The sequence below is a fragment of the Nothoprocta perdicaria genome, unplaced genomic scaffold (assembly GCF_003342845.1).
Source record: "Nothoprocta perdicaria isolate Ctin4 unplaced genomic scaffold, notPer1 scaffold_393, whole genome shotgun sequence".
In the NCBI taxonomy this organism is placed as follows: Eukaryota; Metazoa; Chordata; class Aves; order Tinamiformes; family Tinamidae; genus Nothoprocta; species Nothoprocta perdicaria.
This window is the reverse complement of record NW_020455636.1, coordinates 156,952-178,597: the sequence shown is the minus strand read 5'-3', so window position 1 is coordinate 178,597 and position 21,646 is coordinate 156,952. Positions and strand designations below refer to the sequence as shown.

Here is a 21,646-nt window from a genome sequence, read left to right as displayed (position 1 = left end):
TGTTGTGGCTTTTCTTTGTGAATCTCAAGAAACTCGCTCTCATGGTCTCCCACAAGCTGGATGCCAAGATCACCAAATAAATCTGGTCACTGAGGAGACAGGAAACCAAACCCCACATCTGGAAGGCTCCTATCTCCTGCACTTGGACAGAGCATCTCACCAGTGCCACAGCGGCCGCGGGGCAAGGCTGTGACAGAGGAAGGCGCTGGAAAGCGGGAGTCGTTCCCTGCTCACCTGCTGGATTTCCTGCATTGCCAGGCGTATGGAAGAGTGCAGGCGAGGGAACGCCCGCTGGCCGCCTCCCTCCTCTCCTGCGCTCGCCCTTGCTCCGCTCTCGTCCGGGCTCTGCTGCTCTTGGCCCCTCTTGGTCCTCCGGAACCACACGCGTTTGAGCACGGAGGCTGCTCCCGTCTGCAAGGGGGGCTTCCCGGCGGGGGGTCCGGGGGGGCAGCTCTGTCCCCGCCGAGGGGCCTGCTCCTCCGCTGCGGGGGCCGCCAGCGAGAGGCCCTCCAGGTCTTCATAGTCCAAACTGGCACTGCTTTGCTGAGGACGAAAGGGGTGCACTCAGCAGCGGTCACTACAGACCCTCTAGGTACCCCAAACAGCACAGCTAAGAGCAATACCCAGCTGCAATCACTGACAAGCCTAGGGCAGGGGTGACATTCACCCCAGGAAACCCCAGTGCCCACCTGGAAGCCTTCCCTGGCACACGCAGGAGAGGGCAGGCAGCTCAGCCAACACAGGGCTCCCACAACGGGGACGAAAAGCAGGGACACTGCCCAGTGACTGTGCCCATGGCAGAGCCCACAGCAGCCCCTCTGGCTGCTGCACATGCTGAGCACTCACCTGCCCGCAGGGAACGCTCAGCGTCTCCATGAAGGGCTGGATGCCCACGGTCTGGTGATAGCGAACCAGCTGGGTGAGCGAGGCGTGGGCCCGGTCCTCCCCCAGGATGACGTAGCGGGCATTGGGCTGCATCTCAATCATGTAGTGCCTGCAGCGGCCCTCACCCCTGCCGAAAGGGACAGGCAGAGATGGTCATGACACGAGGCCACGGCATCTCTCCAGGACCTCGTTGTTGCTTTCAGCATTTGTTGTCTCAGGAGATCCAGGGAGAATCAAGAGCCACAGTACCAAATACTGCAAAGATGCAGCAGATCCTCCATGCTGGAGTGTTGAACACTGTGGTAACGGGTGCTGCAGGAGCATCCGTTTCTCCAAGGTGAGCAACAGGGGCACAGGGAGAACACAGGCTTATGGATCCAACCGCAACAGTCTGTACCATCTCCCAGGCCTGTTGTCCACATCACCACCTGCCCTTCCCCTGCCTGGTGCTGCATGCTTCTAGCACACTCCAATTACTCCTCCTCTTCTCTAGAATAATGTCCTCAGGCCCCAGCAGATACTTCTTCTAGTCACACAGCCATTCAGCACACCCCAAGCAGTACCTGCACCCTGCAAACCAACTCACATCAACTCAGTCACAGACTGACCCAGATTTGGCAAGAGACGGACTCTGCAGTGTCCTGTTTGCCTGGGTTTGAGGCACCCCACAGAAAAGGCTAAGCATCAGACTCAGTGGACTGCTCTGTGGAGAAACTTAACTATTCCAGCCATACACAGCTCAACTTAGGAATTTCTTCTTCCTTCTCTGCAGGGCTCATTACCTGTATGTCAGCGTGTAGCCTGGTCGGCTCTGGCTGATGCGAACAAGGAAGCAGCCCAAAGGTTTATCAATCAGCAAGTTCTCAGCTTCCCTGGAAGCAAGAAAGAGTTTTTCAGGAAGCAGTTGTCTTCACACAGGGATTCCCAACCTTGCAACCATTGCAGCAGTCCCCGTCCACAGGGACACCACTATCTGCCCGCTGTGTTCCCAGCTGGAGGTTTCCAGGCTCAGGCTTGCTAGTGCAGGGAGGCACAAACATGCTGACGTGCTGCAATACTCTCAGGCAAAGCCTTTCCAAGCAGGGCAGCTCCAAACCTGCCCCAGCAGTGCAATAGCAGCAGCACGGAGCACGTGGCAAAGCATGGCTGGGGGAGAGGCCGCTGCACATGCACAATTCCTCGGCTCTGGGGCTGCTGGAAGAAGTGGGAAGGCTTTGGATTAGTGGCGCTCAGCACAAGGAAAGCCCAGGGCCTTGGAAAAAAGCCAGCTGTGGCTACTCTGGTTCCCTAAACTTCCCTGCTGGGAAAAGGTCTTCCCCGTTTCTGCCCGATAGACAAAGCACTGCTTTGTGCTGGCCACGTGCCTTGCTCCAGATTAAAGGCAACTGCACATCACGAGTGCAAGCTGGGATTTGCTCTTCCCACTCTGCCACTTGAGCCTAAACTAATTCAGGGAGACCAGTGAGTCTGGTCATTCAGTGGCATGAAGCACCACTCCAAAAGTGCTTAAAACCTCCGTGTGTCTTGGGAAGGGCCTGCAGGCAGAGAATCTGCTGTTTCCTTCACAGTGATGTGCTCATCGCTGGCCTATATTTGAATTAAAGCAGTCATGTCCCGCAGACACTAGCTCTTCTCAAGCATTCTTGCACTCGTGGATTAATGCAGGTTGGGGCCTTGTTAATTACCTTAAAATGTAGCTGTCAGCTACTAAAGGGCTCTGTACTAAGCTGAGATGTGTAATGTCTCTGAGTAATATAATGCTCATACTGACAAGCTAATAAAACCCAGCAACCTGTGATCCAGTAAGACCAAGGGAGCCCTGCAGCGTTAACAGGGGGAAAAAAAAGTTGCAAACTGAATAGGATGGTGAGGATGTTTGAATGGCAGGCACATTTGGCAGCAGTGCCCCCTAAATAAGGGGACTCTGGCAGTTAGCAGGCATGCAACACCATAAATTAATTTGTACGCAGGGGAAACCGTAGCTAGAAACTTTGGCATCTACCTGCTAACCTCACTATCTTGCTGCTATCTGATCACTGGCGTAATCAGCATTTCACTGCTTGTCACACTGCTTGGAAAGAAAAAGTGTTTGGCTCAGCCAAGAGAGTAATGTGAGAGGCATACACAGGAGCATAATTTTAGGCATTTAAATAAAGGTTTTGCAGGGGGAAGGGAAAAAAAAGCTTGGGAATTCACAGACACTTAAATGCCTCCACGGGAAGGCTGGGTTTTGAGGATGTCTCTCCCAACCTAGGGGATTGTTAATTCCACCTTTGCCACATTTTCCTTACTTAGGCAGAGGCATCCACAAAATCCTGTCTCCTCCCATACCTGGGGGCTTTGTGAATCTTGTCATTGGATGCTCACGAAAGTCCCTCTTAATAGGTTTTTTAATAAATGTATATTAAATTCTGCATTCCTCTGCCATAAGAACAGCAACTGAGGAATGTGAGAACAGCTCTAATGAGTCAGCTCAAAAGTCCACCTTTTTCCCCTTCAAGCACTTTCCAAGCTTCCCTTCCCCACACAGGGTCTGTATTGAAGAACCCACAGAAGATTTCTTTTCCATGAGCTCGCACTGCCTTTCCTTGAGCCCAAATAAAGCTTCAGCATCCGTATCATGTGGCAAGGAGCTCCAGGCTCCCTCTAATGGTTTGAAGGTCAGCCTAGAAGTGAAAAGTCCTGCATGTCCTCAGTTTCTTTATGGAGGCAAATCCATAGGACTCCAGTCTCTCCTCCTAAGGACACAGCAGCTTCTGCCCGTTTGTCCCAGCCCCAACTGTGACCAGTGTGTCCACCCCAACACACTCACCTCCTGCTGATCATCCCATGCAGCCAGCTGGGAAAGGCTCCATCGTCCTGCATGACCTTCTGGGCCTGCGTCTCTCTGAACCAACGGAGAGTCGCTCCTCGCTTGAGTTTCCTCATTTTTGCCTCTTCTCCAGCCTGTTCCTCTGTCCCCAGGATGGGGCGAGGCCCAGGAGGGTGCAGGAAATTATCAAAAGGAGTGGACTGGAAATGGGGACAGGGGTAAGTGGGCATGAAAGCAACGTCAGAGGCAAGGCCCCAGAAGAGACCACTTTGGTAGATCTCATTCCTGAGGCCCCGCAGTTAGGACAAGATCCCCAGTCATCCGACTCTGCTTTCAGTTCCTCAAAGGCACCGACAAAATTTTTTCACTAACCACATTAGAAAAGAGCTCTCTCATCCCTGAGAAGTACAGTTTTCTCCCGTGACCACATGCAAAAGAACAAGGATATGCAGAAGGAGCAGGGAAACAGCACACACGACTAAGGGACCCCAGACAGAGCTAGTATTGCTACCTCTGTGAGCTTGCTGCGTGGCCGTGGCACTGGGGGCTGCGGCGGCATATCAGCTGCAGGACAAGGAGAAGGTTGAGAGCGTCTCTTTCGCGGCAGAGGAACTGGCAGGGAGACTTTTTCTGGAACAAGAGCAACAGGTAGATGAAATCTGGGATCCAAGATCAATGGGATCTGTCCTCCATACGCCCAGAGCAGGAACAGGCATGCAGATAGAGCAGGAGACGTTCTTTCCAGCACACGCTAGAGCAACAGAAGGAAGAGGGACCATCAAGAGAATAAGTTCAGTCCTTTCCCATCTCTCCTCGGTCAGGCTGCTGAGGCTGGGAAGGGAGAAAAGAGGCAAAGAACACGGCCTCAAGTCCACCATCAACTCCCGCTCCACATGCTACAAGGAGACGTGACAAATCACAAAGCAGTGACACAAACGCTCCCCATGAGCAGGCGGGAAAGGCCATCCTGGCATTCCTCCCAACACAGCCAGGTAAATGACCTCCATTTGCTCTTTCCTCACAGACAAAACCTCACTGACAAACGGGCCACATAAGTGGAACTTTCAGCCCCACAGGGACCAAGGACATGCCACCATGGCCAGGATTTTAAAGCACTTTGAAGAGATCCTCACAAAAGAGGCCCCATACTAGTGTAATGGAAGTAGAAACAACTCACTTCGGGCTTCTGCTTCCACCTCCAGCTGCCGGATTCTCTCTCTCTCTGCCTCCTCCTGCAGCCGTAGTGCCTGAGCTTTCAGTTCAGCCACCAGTTTCAGGTACCTCTTCCTGCAGCTGAATCCCCTGAAAACTGTTCAGAGAAAAGCCGTGGTTAGAGGAAAAAATGCTAATCATATCTTGTCACTCCCAAGTGGAAGCAATATTCCTTTGCCCTGTGCAAAGTCTTCAGTGCTTTAAGTCCACTTGAACTGCTGCTAACATGTATTAAACCAAATCAGAACTGTTTTCTATTCCCTGACCTGTCTGATCACAGATTTTGAGGATCAAATCACAGATCTCATCCCACCTCTAATGCTACGGCACAAGTTACCTAAAGAACAAAGTATCACACAAGGGTCACTGTTAACCATTCCTCTCCTTTGGGCCACTATTGAGCAAAAGCAGCACTCAGGTGCGCAGGAGTCAGGGTTTCCTTGATGACCTTACCCATACGCAGCCCTCACACATTCACCCGCAGCATTAGAGACATTATGTTATCCTGCATCAGGTGAAAACAGCATCCTCTGTTTCTCCTTAAGGACACTATCCACTCATGTTGCCCACAGAAGAGCGCAAGGAACAGCATGTGACAGTCTGATGTTTGCTGAACTGTGTGGGGTGTAATTGTAATTGAAAGTTCCTCAGATGTTTCAGCTTTGGGCACCGGACTGAAGAGCAGCAGAGCAGGAAGATCAGGCTGGGTGGAAGCTGCCTGCTCTTGGTTATATTAGCCCTCTTGGGGCCTCTGCAGAGGGAAGCACCAGACTGCCCACAGCACCCTGCTCTGTAGAAATAGGCTGCCAAGGCATAAAAATCCACACCATTCTGCCCCTCTCTGAAAGCAGGACTGAGATCTGCTTCACTTTCAGTAACAGAGTCTCCTCAGCTTAACAGCACTCACAAGGCAGCCCTCACTCCCTGGTATGAGATCAGGGCTGAGGGGCTGTCCCCTCCCAGTGCTCACCTTTCTGTATGACAACCGCTGCTCTTTCCAGTTTCTCCACACACTTTTCCAGCTGTTCCTTGTGCCAATATTTAAAGAAGAGTCGTGACTTTCTGTGAGATTGGGAAGAGAAAGAAACACTGAGAAAGATTCTTTGAATTTGCATCCCATCGAGCATGAACAGACCCTTCATACAGCCACAGCTTCTTCCTCAAAGGCAGCCAGAGAACAGTCTACATGGATGAAGTCTCTGCAGTTCAGACCCCCCAGTCCCTACAGCAGGGATCCACACTTACCCACATATCCAGCCTGTCAGGTCTGTACTTTGCAGTATCTCCAAACAGCTAAAAGAGATGGAAAAAAAAAGTGCAAAAGTCATTTTTTCACCCAAAGCAAATGCTGCAGCCAGTGATTTTAGGTGTATAAAGGACATGAAAGTGCCTTGGAACTTCTGCGTTATATTCCTTGGCCTCTGTCACTGATCACATTCAGTAACTAGCTCATAATCTATAAAAGCCCTTGAGGTAGACCTGGGAGAGAATCACACTGTGGAGTGTCCGCAAAGGGATTCCTAAAGACAGACACTCTTCAGATACTTGGAAATGTGCAGGGTGTATCCTATTCCCAGAGGTGGGTTTTATCATTTAGGTTCTAAACAATTTGGAGCACACAAGTTGCAGGATCTCTGTGAATCCTGGAAAGAGATAGTTTTCCAATTCTGATCTCATTTTGCAGGAAAACTCCAGGAGCATCACAGAGACGACCTCCTCCCTCTGCCTTCACATCCTGATCATAGCACCATAGTGGCACTTTTCACCAGCATGCTACATAGCAAAACAGAACTGGTTTTCCTTCTCCCTCAGCCAAATTCTGCTGTGCCAAACCTACAAGTGAGGTTATATTTTTCCCAAATGCATCCTATGATTTTAATGTCTGAAAATACATGGTGCTGCTTGCCCATCACCACCTCTCACTATAAGACCATCTCTTGACCTTATTTGGGTTTGCAATCCCTATTCAGGCTTGCCAGAAATTTCAAGGAATCTCTGAGGGTTGGAGTTGCTGCTCCAAGAGATAGCTTTTCAGAAGAACATTGAAATCCTTTTCTTAGAAGGAGACAAAAAAGTGTGTGTGTATGCATATATATCTCAGACATCTGCCTTACATGCTGCTTTATTCTCACAATCTCTCACAGTTGACTGTGGCAGGAAGGGAAGGACTGGAACAATGAAGAAGAGAAGGAGGTGGGAAGTTGCTGTCCTAGATGTTGGAAGGGGAAAGGTGACTGTAGGAACAGACTACAGAGTTGGAGAGACCTTTACATTTTAAATGTTGTAGGAAGGTATGAAAAAAAATTGAAAATGAAAAAAAAATAGTTGCTGTGGGTATGTTGTGCCTATACACATAACAAGTTCTCGGACCGGAGATACATGCGCTTTAGCTTGTGAGACATTGAGCACTGGTTGCTTAGTCAATCCTGTTTTCAACTTACTCTTCCCAAATCATCAGGAAAGAACCTGGAGAGGCTGCATGTCCAACTGAGCACAGCGGACATCCTACCTAATCCTTGAAATCGAGTCCATTTACCACTTCTGCTTTCACAGGATGGGAAAACATATTCCATATAGTAATCCACAAAAGATCTCATTCATCATTGCACTAAATCATTCATAAAACCCTAACTGTCTTTGTCTAGGTATTTATGGTCCCCATCACCACAAAAATACATCCTCAGTTTGCTCCTTCTACTCAGTTTGCTATGCTATCCTGAGAGCAAATGTTTCTGAAAAACAAAAGGGACTGAAATTGGATTGCACATGATAGGAGCAGGATTCTTACCTTTCTTTTGTGAGAGACACATCTGGTTTAACGAGAAGAATTCCATATCTGTCAAAAACAAACCAAAGTAGTCTTAGGCATGTAAATTTTAAAGATAATTTTATTCTCTGCCCAATTACAGCTACGAGGATCACTTTTCTGACAATATTTAGCATAGAAATTTCCAAAGGTTTAACAAACCTTTCAGCAAACTCCTCAAATGAGGGTCTCCAGGAGAAACCATCTCGTCGGATGCGGATGGTCTCCAGCAGTCCGTTGTACCGGAGCTGAAGCGGCAGCATAGAGAGGATCGGAGGAACAGACAGTCACAAGTCAGAACAGGTCAGTAGGATATCACCTCATTCCTCTGCAGAAAAACTCCTTCATTCAGCCCCAAGCCTTTCTCGTTCAAATGAATGCTTCTTTAAAAAATGTTTCCTTGGTTAAAGGCTGAATTTACCAAATCCTTCAACTCTTATGATTGCGTTCATGAAAAATAAACGGGAGAGAACTGGGAATGGGGAGTCTGGACTTAGCAAGCTCTCACAAAGGCAGCTAAGCACCCAGAACCTTTGCACGTGTAAGGATGTCCTACTGTTTTCTCCGCAAGAACCTTCATTCAGACCAGTCATCTTCTGGCCATATCCATGGTCTTACAGTGGAGTATGCACTTCCCTCCCTCAGATCCATATCCATTTTCCACCAAGACTTACCCGAGGCACCTGCCAAGAAAACTGCTGTTTCCTCACCTGCTGCAGCACCACCGGGCTGTCCACCACGCCTGGCTCCTTCTGGCTGTTGGGCTTTATGCAGCGCACAAAGTGCGGGCTGGCAGAATACATCCTCTCCATGAGCACCATCAGGGAATGCTGCGGACAACACAAAGGTCAACGGTCCAGCAAGGCAAAGTGCTACCAGAGCCCTTTGAGGGCAGGATCCTGCTCATAAGAATTGCTTTCCCACACCACCAATTCAGGCTCTTTTAAGCTCAAGCGTCCAGGAATATGCTGGAATTCCATATGCTGGAAGCTTTGCTGTGTGTAGCAGCTTGGAAGCTCTTAAGAACATCCCTGCACACATCTAAAGGGCACTGCGGGCAGCAGGACTTTACCCGGAACTGAGCTCCCACGGACTGCTTCCGTGTGCTGTTGAACTTGTCATCTGCCCCTGGTATGACCTGAAACCAGACCAAACAAAAGGATTATCCATGGAATATCAGGAACAGAGCCACCAATTATCATCTGCTAGGCAGACCAGAAGTGCAATACCTTGGCTTTCACATGAGGCATTAGTGTCCCAGTCCTGGAGATAGTGGCTGGAAAAACAAATAGAGTAACTTCTTTTGTACCCTTACCCACAATCAACTATATTTAAATATGTCAAACTTCACATGCACATTGCTCCACAAAAACTGAACAACAGAGAGGAAAATACAAGGAAAGAGCTAAAGAAGAAGAGAAGAACATTCAGGTATATAAAGCAGACAATACAGGCAATCTTGTTTTCTGCTATAGAAGAGACAAGGCGGGCAGGTTACTGAACAACCCTTAATGACCTTCAAAAGAAATATCATCAACAAGGAAGCTCCAACAACGCAAGAAAAAAAAAAAGTATAGCTAGTAAACAGAAAGCTCATCTACAGCAGTCAACATGGGAGAGTATTCAAAGTTAAATAACTTTAAATAATTTAGCAACAAAATGAGAAATTCAGGGAATTCGAGTTTACTGGACAATATAATGACACCCTTGATGCAACAGTGTCATCTGCACTGAGAAGAGGTTATACCTGTTGTTTATGAACTTACAAAGAGTTGGAACTAGATTAAATATCTTCAGTAGCAGCATGTAAGGAACAACAAAGAGAGACCTTGGTGAAACAAAGCAGAAGGACTGCAAAACACAGCGAATACTAGAAATGAAATTTATCAGTCACTTTAACTAGTATCTGTGAAGGTCAAGCTTTTGATGTCAGAACTATGTGGTATGGAGGGGTGCCTCAATTCCACAGCAGGAACAATGTGAGGACACCCCTAGGCAGGTATGTCTGCTATAATGCATATGTACCAAGGGAAACAGAACAGCTCAGAGCTCTGTATAAGTCAGAAGGCTGCTCTAGGCAGCAGCCTTTCCAGAAGCTCTTTGAGGTTGCCAGCTCTGGAGCACATTAATGGCTCATGAGCCTCATTTACACACTAAGCTCTTGCCAAGGAGGGCCGTGATCCATGTGGGATGCCCTATCATATGAGAGGGACTTGCCTGTGAAGAGCACACTGAGCAAAGGGGTGACACTGTTGATGAAGAGTCCACGAACATTGGCTGGCAAGGTGTCCCTATTCTTCTCTAGAAAGCCACCAGCAGTATATTGTACCTAGGGGAAAGCGCAGCAAGTCAGTAAGGCCAGCAGCTCTTATGGGTTGGCCCCAAAAGCCACCTCAAGGGCTCGCCAGGAGCAACTGTTAATCTAGATGTATATGCATTTACAGAATTCTTGTGCAGGTCACTACACACTCCCTTCAGATGCACATTCTGAGCATCAAAACCAGGAGGATGGTGCTGAGACGTTAGAATTACAGGACTGCAGCCAAACACTGACACATTCACAGTTCTTGTTCTGCATTCTTTTGGCTCTAAATCAAGGTGTTTTCACATTTCAATATGTAAACAAGTGCTCACATTTTCAAAATGTTTACTATCTAGTTGCTCTCACTGGCTTCCTCAGTGCTTGAAATAAACTAGTGACTTTTATCAGCATCAGTGGACTCCTGAGAGCTAAACATAAGCCACTAGACTCTGTCAGGGCTTTACAGTGCATGCAGGGCTTTCACTTTATGAAGGACTATTTGAAGACTGGAGCCCCAATACAGTGATTACAGATATGACAACAAAAACCTCTAAAACCTTATGACTCCTGAAGAAAATGGGGTTTCTCTGGGAAGAATCTCTCCTCTTACATTTTCTAACGAGCTCCATTTACCCTAGAAGGCAGCTCCCAGGAGACACGACACTCCTTTAGGACCATACACTGTTTAATTTCATAGTCTTATTTTTAAGCAACACATTTTTTCTGCCCTACACACATTCCAAAGCACACTTCCTGAAAACCACACTTACATTCCCAGCATAGTGAATGATGCTGAAGCCCAAAACACGGCCTCGACCTGGCTGGAAGTGCAAATTCCCCTTAAAGCTGCTGTTCAGTTTATCCACAAATGTTTTATCAGTTGCCTGCAAGAAAACAGTTTTCATAAATTATAATGCTGCAACATAGTCCTGACCGGGACACACAGGAGTAAAACAAAATGTTGGAAGTGGCCTTGACCATGCAATAATTTCTGAGTACTTAAGCTTATTTATGCAGGGATGCGGATATCTTTGGACTGTCCTTGATCTAGCTGTCCGGTTTCCACACATGGAAACACCTCTGCTCATGCTGCTTCTTTTAGCAATGCACCTACATTACAGCACAGATATTCATTGTCCAGTTCTCCACACCATTTTCTCTGCCTCCCATCTCACGCCTACCTGAGGGAATGCACTCTGCTCATCCAGAAGAGACAGCAGCCCAAGTGGTTTGGCCAAGAGCAGGTCCTATAAGGAAAAGAAAGTTGTTAGACATAGTTAAAGCAGCTCTTACTCATCTATGTCACTTTTGGTAAAGTTTCTTTCCAGATACATCTCCTCCCCATGGTGGAATGAGGAAGTCTCCTCTCTTGGCTGGATAGAGTATCTCACTTGTCAGTCTTATATCACTCACCAGAATGGGCTCGTTATTGTTGAACTTGATAGTTTCCCAAGGCAGCTCTTCCTCTCTGTAGGCAGCCTGCTCCAGCTGGAAGATGTGCTGGGTACAAGGGTACAAAAGCAGAGACTGAAGCCCCCAAACTCCAGGCTCAGACAACCCTGAACACCTTCCTTCCCACCCAGAGGAGAGGATGTAGGCATGGCTGTTACTCATGGATCAGGGCCCAAGGGTAAAATAGCTGTTTCTGCACGTCCATTCGCAACCTTGTTGCTCACTGCTGCTGCATAAGGCAGGAACATCTTTTAGGTCACCACAATGTTCACAGGTCCTCGCTTTACTAGCCTGGTCACTGCTTGACCTATTCACTCCTACTTTTGTGCACAGGTGGTTCCTCTGCTATGGCAGATTCTTGCTCTCTACCCTGCTGTGCCAAACACTCTTTCTATCTTTCCAGACAATGGGCCTTGTCCCTTTCACTCCTCTTCATGTGCTCTGCTTTCCCCCATCACACCACGTGAAATTACCCACTTTAGACTTACATGGTTGAAGAAGTGCTGCAGCTGCTCGTTGGCCAGGTTTATGCAAAGTTGTTCAAAACGATTCACTGCAAAGTTTTCAAACCCAAAGATATCCAAAATTCCTAAAAGAGGGCAGATGAGCATGTTATGGAACCTGCACACCATGCCTACAGGTAGCTAAATACCCCAAAACACAATGACTCTCTCAGAGCCTATGAAGCCAAGTTGTCAGCTGCACATCTCTCCAAGTTCCTTTTGGATAACTAGCTAGGAGATCCCCCACACCAAGCCCAACTCCTCTGCAAAGCCAGAGCATCCCAGAGTGACAGCCCCACAGGTACTTCAGACCAACTGGCTGCCCTTCAGACTTCATGCTGTTGACTAGTACCTTCAACATGATCATCCTTTTGAGAAGATCATCATACCTCATATCACACTGTTCCTCCATCCTGTCTGAAGGACACACATATTGAGGGCAGAACAGGAGCAAGACGAGCCAAACTCACCTATCTCCCTGAGCTCCACCTCAGGATCCACATTTTCAGCCAGCAGCTCATTGATCTTGGAAACAATCCAGCCAAATACTCGTCCATACGCTACCTTTGCAATGGAGTCTCGAGCATCTGCACAGGGTGGCAGAGAACGACAGCGACTCACTAAAGAGCTCCAAGAAGAGCAGGGAACAGAGCACAGAAGCAGTTTCAAAACACCCACCTCTAGCAATAATGGTTTATGAAGCTGTTTTGGAGAGGGCAACTAACCAGATATCTGACGATCTTCCCCACCCTCTGCAAGCCCACACAGAACTCTTCCTTTCTGAAGTCTGATGGTTAGATAATACCAGAGAGGTGCACTAGAGCCCTTGTAAGATCACATCAAATAGAAAAGCTAATAATAAAAAATCTAACTGTTATTTAGAATATCCTGTTTCCTCCTCTGCCGGTCTACAGAGTAGAAGTCCTATATACAATCAAAAATCAAGTAACACCTCCAGGTGGCACTCAGAAAACTAAATGGTCACTACAAACACTTGAACTTTCTGCTAGCCAACAATTGCTGCCTGAAATATTTAAACAAAAATAAAATTGCTGAAAAATGTGCTGATATCCTAGGAGGGAGACCTAAGCAACACGACCAAGAACTCCTGTCTGAAGTGTTTATTTTATTGCCTAGAAAGAGGCATGAAGAGACATTCAGGAAACTGAAGTAAATAATTCTCAGTTTTCATTTTTTGTTCTACTTATTTAAGCAATTATTTAGAAATTCTCATTTCTAGTTGGGATTTCATGTTTATTTTTTAAATGTCTTCTATTTTAACTCAACCTTTTTGTGAAGATTATCTTTGGTTGCTTTCTTACTGAAAGAGAAAGTAACACTTCACACTTACTATTTTAATGTACTTTTCCATATGTGTCATTCCTTCCCTGTGCTATGACACTGACGATCTTAGTTATTTCTCCACCTATTACCCCGAATTTTGCACATTGCCAGCTATTACAGTTGTCTTCAAGGCTGGATTTGAGGGAGAAGAGGAGGGAGGCTGGATTTGAAGGAGATAGCTCTACAGTCTCTGGGAGATCAAACAAAAGCAGGGCTCATGGTGCTATGCATCAATGAGTCCAAGAGAACAGATACACTTGCCTTTATGCAAGAGAAACCAGGAAGCTGCACTGATAGGGATCTTTGTGCAGTTTCTTTGTGCAAGAAACTGCACACGAGTAGAGACACCCTTTTATCAAATGCATGTCAGCCTTTCTACTCAGTACTTCTGTGATTTACGTGTTTCTTACCTTCTGCCTGCTGCTTGGTGTGAAAGCGCTGAATCTGCTCCCCCCGCGTCACTGACATTGTGCAAATGAGACATTTCAACAGTTCATCTTCTTGAACGCCAAACTGACCCTGGGAGAGGGGAAATACAGCAGATCAGCCAACGCTGAACCCTTATGTGGGGTCTGTGTCTCCCTGTGCACGTGTGACACCCAGTGTGAGGGAGCCACGATTCACACTGAGGCCTTTGAGAACTGCTGCAATGTAAATATTAGGTTAACATTGACCAGCATTAAGAGTAAGATGTACACCCTGAGACCTTGGGTATCCCACGCAGTGATCAAACTCACTCTTGCTCCCTCTTTGATGTATTTTGCATCTTAATTTCCCAGTGCTGCCACCTTTCACCTTCCACGGGAGCTACACACCAGCTATACATGGAGCTATACATCCCTGCTGAATGGTTTAATGACTTATTGTATAACACCACGATGAGGTGGTTTTGCAGGTGCTAACGGGAGCTTCAGCAAACTTTAGGCTAGCCACATGAACTCACAGGAACCAGGATCAAAGGGAATACAGGGCAGGTGAACGACTTAGCAATTGCTTTAACAGAAATCCCTTCTGGTGGGCAATAAGTGAAGAGTAAAATTAAATTAAAAAAACCCAAAAAGACGTCTGCCGAAGAGATGTAGGTGGTTGCTTCATGAAGAGTGTGGGAGGGGAACAGGCAGAGATGGGAGTGAAACAACAAAAAGGTACTGTGGTTTCATATAGGTCAAAAGAAAAAGTCACGGAGAAGGCAGAAACATTTGTTAAAACTTTCTGCTCTGTGTTGTTAACAAAGCAGATAATATGTTCATCCCATATAAGAAAACTAGGTGGTCTGGGGAAATATGTACTTCTCAATCTGATGTTAGTTTGGCCAGAAGAGCAAAATGTTTAATTCAGGATTGACAAAAAATAATAGTGGTTATGATGGTATCTTTGGCCAGGTTACAAGCCTAGCCAAAAAAAACCCAAAAAACAAAAACAACAACAACAAAACCCTATGTAACTTATGTACTATACACTTGAATTTCTCCCAGGTATCACACTTGGTATCACATGACTTTCGATTTAAAAAATTTCATATTATATGAAGTCAACAAGATAAACGTAATATTGCCACATGCAAGAAAATATTTCTGGGGAAAAGAAACAAATAGCCTCAGAATCACTGTACAGTTAGTGTGCTGCAAGACTCAGTTCAGCGGTAATATTGTTCATATTGTTCCCTAGATATTTAGGAAATAGAAGCTGAGAACTGGATATCACCAGCAGTCCTACAGAGATGGTCAAGGTACTCATGGGGTCATACTGGGCATTTCTGGAAGAATTTCCTTGTTCTTCAGGAATTCTTTAGAGAATGAAACCTCCCCTGCAATATCTGGCAGAAGCAGCTCCTGAAATCCCTACAGGAAAATTCCATCACCTTATAGATTTAAGAGCAATTCTTAACATAAGTGTTGTCTAAAGACGATGCTAGGAGGGACCGGCATCAAATCCATAAGGTTTCTGTCAGTTGTTGTGACTCACCGCTGCAGCTTTCAGCCATCCCCGGGAAGCTTCACTCACTTTCACAGACACGCTGTTCTCCTGAGGCTCGAAGGTCACGTTGCCCAGGGACAAGACACCAGCCAATATTGCCTGCATGTCCACTTGCTCCTGAAACACACCGCAGGAGTAACTGAAAAGCTGTCACCACTCAGCCTGCCCCAAAGAGCTTCCATGTTTCTTAATCAGAGAAGATGGAGAGGTGAGGGAAAGGCACAGGGAACCTGCAGAAGGAGGCTCTACATAAGACTGCAAGATTCAGATGGTTTGGAAGCAGCATGGAAAGTTCAGAGGGTAGAGAAATGGGAAATAACTGCAGCCAGAAAGAAAGCCTAAATCCGTAGGAAGAAGCAAGGGGTCCTTGGGACTCACCTGTTCTTGGAAGCCCACCATGTCAAGGGCGTTGCAAACCTCTTGATATTTGTGCTTCCAATGCTGAGCTACATCTTCTGTACCAAAGCGTCCACTTATGTACCTGAGAAAGTGCATATCCCATATAAAATCATCACATAATCAGCACAGCCACTAGTCCTACCCTACAGTAACAAAGCAGATCAGGGATAGTGGAGACTTGAACGGGAAAAGCTTCTCCGGGGTCATACAAATCAGAATGAAAGAAGAGATTTTCAATCAGCCAGCTTCCAAGCTGACCCATAAGATCTCTTCAGGTGTCCCCATTCAGATCCTGCCCGCACTTCCATTAATTTGTTCACTCCTAGCTCCTCTATGCTGCGCCCTCTTCCACCCCACACCAGAAACACTAATGCAGGATCTGCCTTTGAAGTACCTGTATAGGGAGGGATCCAGCAGTCCATACATCTCCTTTTTCTCTGACGAAAGCCCAGCAAACATGTAGTAGAAGATATGGAAATTCCTCTCTCCAGTATCTTGTCGTACCACTCGTGACTTCTCCAACAGATACTCACTCAGCTTTGCGCCTTTCACTGCACCCAGAAAGGTAACAAGCTGAACTTGCAGACATATAAAGCTGACCGAGCTATTTTCCATCACTTATTTGGTGAAAGCAGCATAGTCTTGTCTAAAATAGGTACCTAGTGTACAACACCCTTAAAGCCTCCCGTCTCCCTGGAAGTGGTTCTCCCCATGCTTCCCATCATCTTAGAGATGTGGCCACTAGAAACAATCAAGATTCCAGGCACAAGGGAGTACAACTGACACCCCTCCTCCACTATACCCTTCCCATACCCCACATTGTCTGAACCCAGGTCTTGTCCTTAAGTCCTTAAGTTCTACCCGGGTCTATCCTTAAGTTACCATGAGATTTTCTTCACTGCGCACCCTTCTCATCAAGCTTCCAAATTTTACCCTCCACAAGTTCTCACTACTGAGTCCAGGCCCTCCAATGCCTACCCATCCTCCAAACCAGACGTTTCAAACGTTGCCCTTGACCTTACCTGTATTCTTCTGGAAACGCAGCTGTATGTATTTTCCAAAGCGGCTACTGTTGTCATTCATCACAGTCTGGGCATTCCCAAAAGCTTCAAGCAACGGATTTACCTAAAAGAGGAAGAGAAATAACAGAAACACTCTTGAAATTAAGTGATTTAATTCGGAAACTGCTTATTTGGAAAAATTTAACTTGAGCACTTGATGATTAGCTTGCTTTTCAATTACTCATGGAATAGGAAGCACTCCATCAGTGCTCAAGTGCATCTGTTTTGTCATATCCTGGAAAAATGAATTAAAAGACAAATATATTCTAATATATTCATAACATGTTCATATGACAGCAAAGAATGCTTGCTGGCTGGAGGAAAAGGGACTTGGCCGTGTGCTGAGTAAGCTGCTGAACACAACTTTGCAGCACTGCACTGTAGCCTCAAACAGGCTCAGCCCTTCTATATATCTCATATATATCTTCTCTCTCTATCTCTCTATATATCGTCTGTGTATCTCCCAGAGCTCAAAACACAGCACAGAAATACCTCCAACCTGAAAACACTGACTTTTTAACGATGATGGGCCCAAGGGCTCATCCTGCTTATCTTTTCACAAGGAAGATTAAGGTATGATTTGCTCAAAAACTCTTGGGGTGGCAATTCAAATGAAAAAAAATAAGATCAAAGAGACAAAAGTATATGAAAAACAGCCAGTAAAGGTATATTGAAACAGCAGAGATGAAGCTAGGGAGGCATAGCAGGTATGTTCCTGACAGTGTTTTACTAGTCAAAGAAACATTTCCAAAAGCCCTGTGGATTCTCCATCCCTGTGTATCATTACATCAAGATTTCGTATCACAGAAACAAAGAAATCCCTGTTCTACACTGAATAGGAAGGAAGCAATTCCAAAAATCCCTAATTGCTTTTCACAGACAACATGCTAAAATGATCACAGTGATTATATCATTTAAGAACGAGCCCACTGCATTCCAAGCAAACGGACTTACCGACCCTTCCACACCATCTCATTTGTGGGCAGCTGTTTCACCATTCCGACCCACTGCTTCCTTACAATGTGGCTAGATGGTTTTTTCCCCCTTCCACATCCAGTGTGATAATGCATCAGGGGGATCCCCGAGCCAAGCCCAAGGCTCCCTGCAGCACTGATGCTTCTCCATCTACAAATACCCGCTGTGGTGACCTACCTGTAAGATCTGCTGCTCCAGCTGCGAGTTGCCTCTGCAAAGATTCATGATGTGCTGCAGCAGCAGCTTTGTGCTCTCCGTTTTCCCTGCGCCACTCTCCCCGCTGCCAAGAAAAAGCAAAGTTAACTTCTACCAGCCATAAAATGTAGTTGTCCTGTCCCTTCTATCTCAGTGTCCCATCACCTGAAAGCAACATCTCCTATATCCAAGTGGTTAGGACTTTCTCGGCTGCACCAGATATGGGGCACCGGCTTGGACCACAGTTTTATTACACAGTGAGCTCCACAAGGTCCTGATATGTCCCCAGAGGAACTTTTCCCCATTCACTGTGATATTCCATGCTACCACATCTGGATGAGATGCACCACACAGTCCCGTTTGCTGTGCTTTGTAGGAAAATCATCATATGGGATGATTTTGGAAAACACCCTTTGAAAGCACCTGGTTCACAGATTCCCTGGCACAGGCTTGGCCTGGCAGCTTCCCCTTTCTGCCATGCACAACCGAGCGCTGATCTCATGACACCGGAGCGGGCTCCGACCTCCTGCCTTCCACACACCCACGTGCGTGGGCTCTTCCCGAACGCGGGAACGCGCCGCGGAGGCCGACAGCCGAGACATCACACGTCATTCCGGCGCCACACATTCCCAGTGCCGCCGCCTCCAAGGCAAACAGCCGCACGCGGAAAGCACAGCCTGGGGATGCACAGCCTGTCAACAGGGGCCCGGGCCCCGTTCTGGTGGAGACCTTTAGCATAAGCCTAGGAAAAATCAAATGCAGGAAATGCTGAAGGTTTAAACACGGGGGCAGGTCTCCGCTTACACATCTGACCTTTGAGCTGCCGCTGCGGCTTTACTGCTCAGTAGCTCCCCAGAGCCCGGTGGAACAAGGTGAATTCCACTCGAGTTTTCGGACGGGGAGCTCTGGGCACGGAGGCAGCGTGCGCTGCTGTCCTGGGCTCTTCTGGAGCCCCGGCAGTGACTGGGAGGGCAGCAATTTTCAGAGGGAGAGCATCCTGCTATAATGACTGAAGGGGACTTTGGGAATTGTTCTGCTTGGAAAGGAAATAAGGAAGAAAACAGCATCTCAGCGTGATGCATAGCTGGGAGCCAAGGCCCCAGTTTACTCCTGTCCCTGCATTGCAGCGAGACGCTGGTTCCTGGGAGGACGCCAGGACTCCCTGCCAGATGCCTTCACAGAAGCCAGTTTTCCTCCGCAGCATTCCCGAGCTGCTGCAGCCGTGGGCATAGCACAGCTGCAGAGCATTAGCGGCCGGCAGCCCCGTGACGGATACCTGACCCCAGGCACACATCAGGCCTCCGTCATCTGAACACACACAGCAAAACAGGCCCTTTTGCTAGCCGAGGACAAGCCATCCGGGCAGCATTCCTGCCCGGCACGGAAGGGGATTTGTTTTCAGCGACTTCCTTCCTCAACAAGGCCAAGATAGGGATCAATGACAGCAATAGAGAGACGGTGATAGCGATTGATAGACTAGACAGTGATAGATCAAGATAGCGATCAATGAACTCGATGGCCGTGCTGGAGCCCACCTTCACATCCTGCAGCAAGAGCGACAGCATCACTAGGTCCTGCAGGCACCCGCTGCAGCTGTGCACGTGCCCAGACTCTGAAGAACAGAAAAGGCATCTCCTGGAGACCCAAATGTCCCGCCACAACACGATGAGGCTGCGACTAAAGCCAGGCTGGAAAGTAACGGGAGACAGAGGAATCTGCAGCAGAAACAACCCGGTCCTAATGAGCCTTTGTCACCTGGGAGGCAGCTGCTGTGTCCAGCAACAGTTGTAGGCTCTGAAATATTGTCCAGACCTCACAAAGTAGGAATGACTAAACGGAGAACAGCAAAGCCAAAGAGGCCACGCTCCTATCTAGGAGGAAAGCACAGAGGTTCATGGTAGACTGGAGACGGGCATCTCTCTTGGAGACTTTTCAAGCACAGGAACAGCTGAATCTAATACAGCCTCACGCTGCTTTGATGAACTGTGGTCTACCAGGAGGGACTTCCTCCCCTCTCATACTTTCCCAAACCCCAGCACTGGCCACACTAAATAGCTTTATTAGTGAGTACTTTACTGCTTGCATATAGGAAACCCACAAACTTCCTGTTATAGGAACGAACAAACTTGTTAACAGGATTGCAGGATGCGCAGCACTAGCTCAGATTCCTATCTCTAACACCAACTGCTGTCAGGAGATGAGTGAGAACGTTGATTTCAGAGAACACCTGCAGAGACACCTGAGATGTTTTCCCATCTCCCACAACAATTTCTGTGACTGTTCTGCATCCTGAGGAGCCTCTTCCACATGCTGGCTGCATGGCCATGACTTCTTATGTGTTTAGTGAATGCACATGAAGCGTAGACATGAGTGATGCACAGCCTAGGGAAACAAGAGAGCCTGGACCCTTAGGGGCTGCTCCCGTTCCCACAGAGATGCTCAGCAGTGATTCAGCAGGTCATCTCCCTAACATGTAGAATGAAAAATATTGATAGCGCGGTCAGAATAACAACCTAAAGAAGGAGATTAAGCAGCTGGCAATTAACATTTCAGCTGAGATGACATCTGAAGTCTAAGCTAATCAGAGTGGATAATTAGCCAGCACTTTGAGGCTTTTCCTGCTACCTGATGCTGCCCGCGCCCTGGCACGGCTCCAACACGGCAGCGGTGACATCACGGGGTGAAGTGCTCACGACACCTGAATACTTGGTCACCAGAGACTCCGTTTGCCTTCTCGTACTGACAACTTCCTGGTAGAGCAAGGCTTTTCCTGACCAAATTCCTAAAGGTCTCCTAGTAAAGAAGCTTTCTTTACCCTGCTCCGTGCTTGTCTGTCCTTGGCTGCTCGGAGCGCTGCGGGAGCAGCTTCACACAGGCAGAGCCCCTTACGGAGTGTTTGCCCGGGGCACATCCACCCTTCCAGCGCCCTGCCCGCCGCAGCAGCCGCTTCCACCCCGCACGGTTCGGGGTTTTCCCCCCGCACAAGCCGTTTCATCTGCTTTGCGGGCGCTCGAGCAGAGAGGCGCCTGCAGACGAGGCCGGGTTTCGACTCGCTGAAACCTTTGAAGCGGAGGGAGCGTCGCCCGCGCCGGGGAGCCCTTGGAAGGGGGAGGCTGCAGCCGGGGCTGTCTGGTGGCAGCGGGGCCACGCAGGGGCTGGGGACCCTGGGGACACGCCGGCCCTCACCTGATGACCACGCACTGGCTCTGCGCGGCGGCGTGGCGGCCCAGCATGGCGTGGTAGGCCCGGTCGGCGACGGCGAAGATGTGGGGCGGCAGCGTGCCCCGCTCGTGCTGCCGGTAGCGCTCCGAGACCTGCGGCGACAGAGCGGGGCAGCGCGGGGCCGGCGCGCGGGGGGACCCGCGGCGGCGCGGCCGCTCACTGACCTCCCGGCCGTAGAGCGGCAGGCGCTGGAAGGGGTTCATGGCGATGAGGATGTCGCCCACGTCGGTCTGGCGGCCGAGGGGGAGGAAGCACGAGGTGAGCGCCGGCCGGCCCCGGTCCCAGCCCCGGCCCCGATTCCAGCCCCGGTGCCGGTCTCGGTCCCGCACTCACGTAGACCTGCTGCCGCAGGAACCGCTCCCGCAGCCCCGCCAGCAGCGCCGCCTCGTCCAGCTCCGCCAGCGCCGCCAGGTCCCCGGCGGCCCCGTCCCGCGGCTCCCCCGGCGACACCATCCCGCGCCCGGCGCGTCCCGGCCCGCGCCCGGCCCGTCCCGGCCCCGC

At 48.5% G+C, this 21,646-nt stretch overlaps 1 protein-coding gene across 1 annotated transcript; it reads right to left on the bottom strand.

Moving 5' to 3' along the window:
* Nucleotides 1-156: 156 nt before the first annotated feature.
* On the bottom strand, nt 157-19,542 carry LOC112952166 (myosin-IIIb-like). The gene is made up of 26 exons (XM_026044977.1): nt 19,459-19,542; nt 17,906-18,008; nt 16,715-16,817; nt 16,087-16,243; nt 15,672-15,774; nt 15,282-15,410; nt 13,727-13,835; nt 12,443-12,559; nt 11,958-12,058; nt 11,431-11,517; nt 11,199-11,264; nt 10,788-10,901; nt 9,933-10,044; nt 8,945-8,991; nt 8,788-8,853; nt 8,426-8,545; nt 7,878-7,963; nt 7,698-7,745; nt 6,155-6,202; nt 5,880-5,971; nt 4,875-5,006; nt 4,209-4,327; nt 3,698-3,897; nt 1,668-1,757; nt 847-1,012; nt 157-543 (listed from the first exon to the last, which is right to left on the bottom strand). Exons 2-26 carry the CDS (start codon nt 17,951-17,953, stop codon nt 157-159), a joined length of 2,847 nt encoding a protein of 948 aa, XP_025900762.1. The 5' UTR covers nt 17,954-18,008; nt 19,459-19,542.
* Between the last annotated feature and the right edge of the window lie 2,104 nt (nt 19,543-21,646).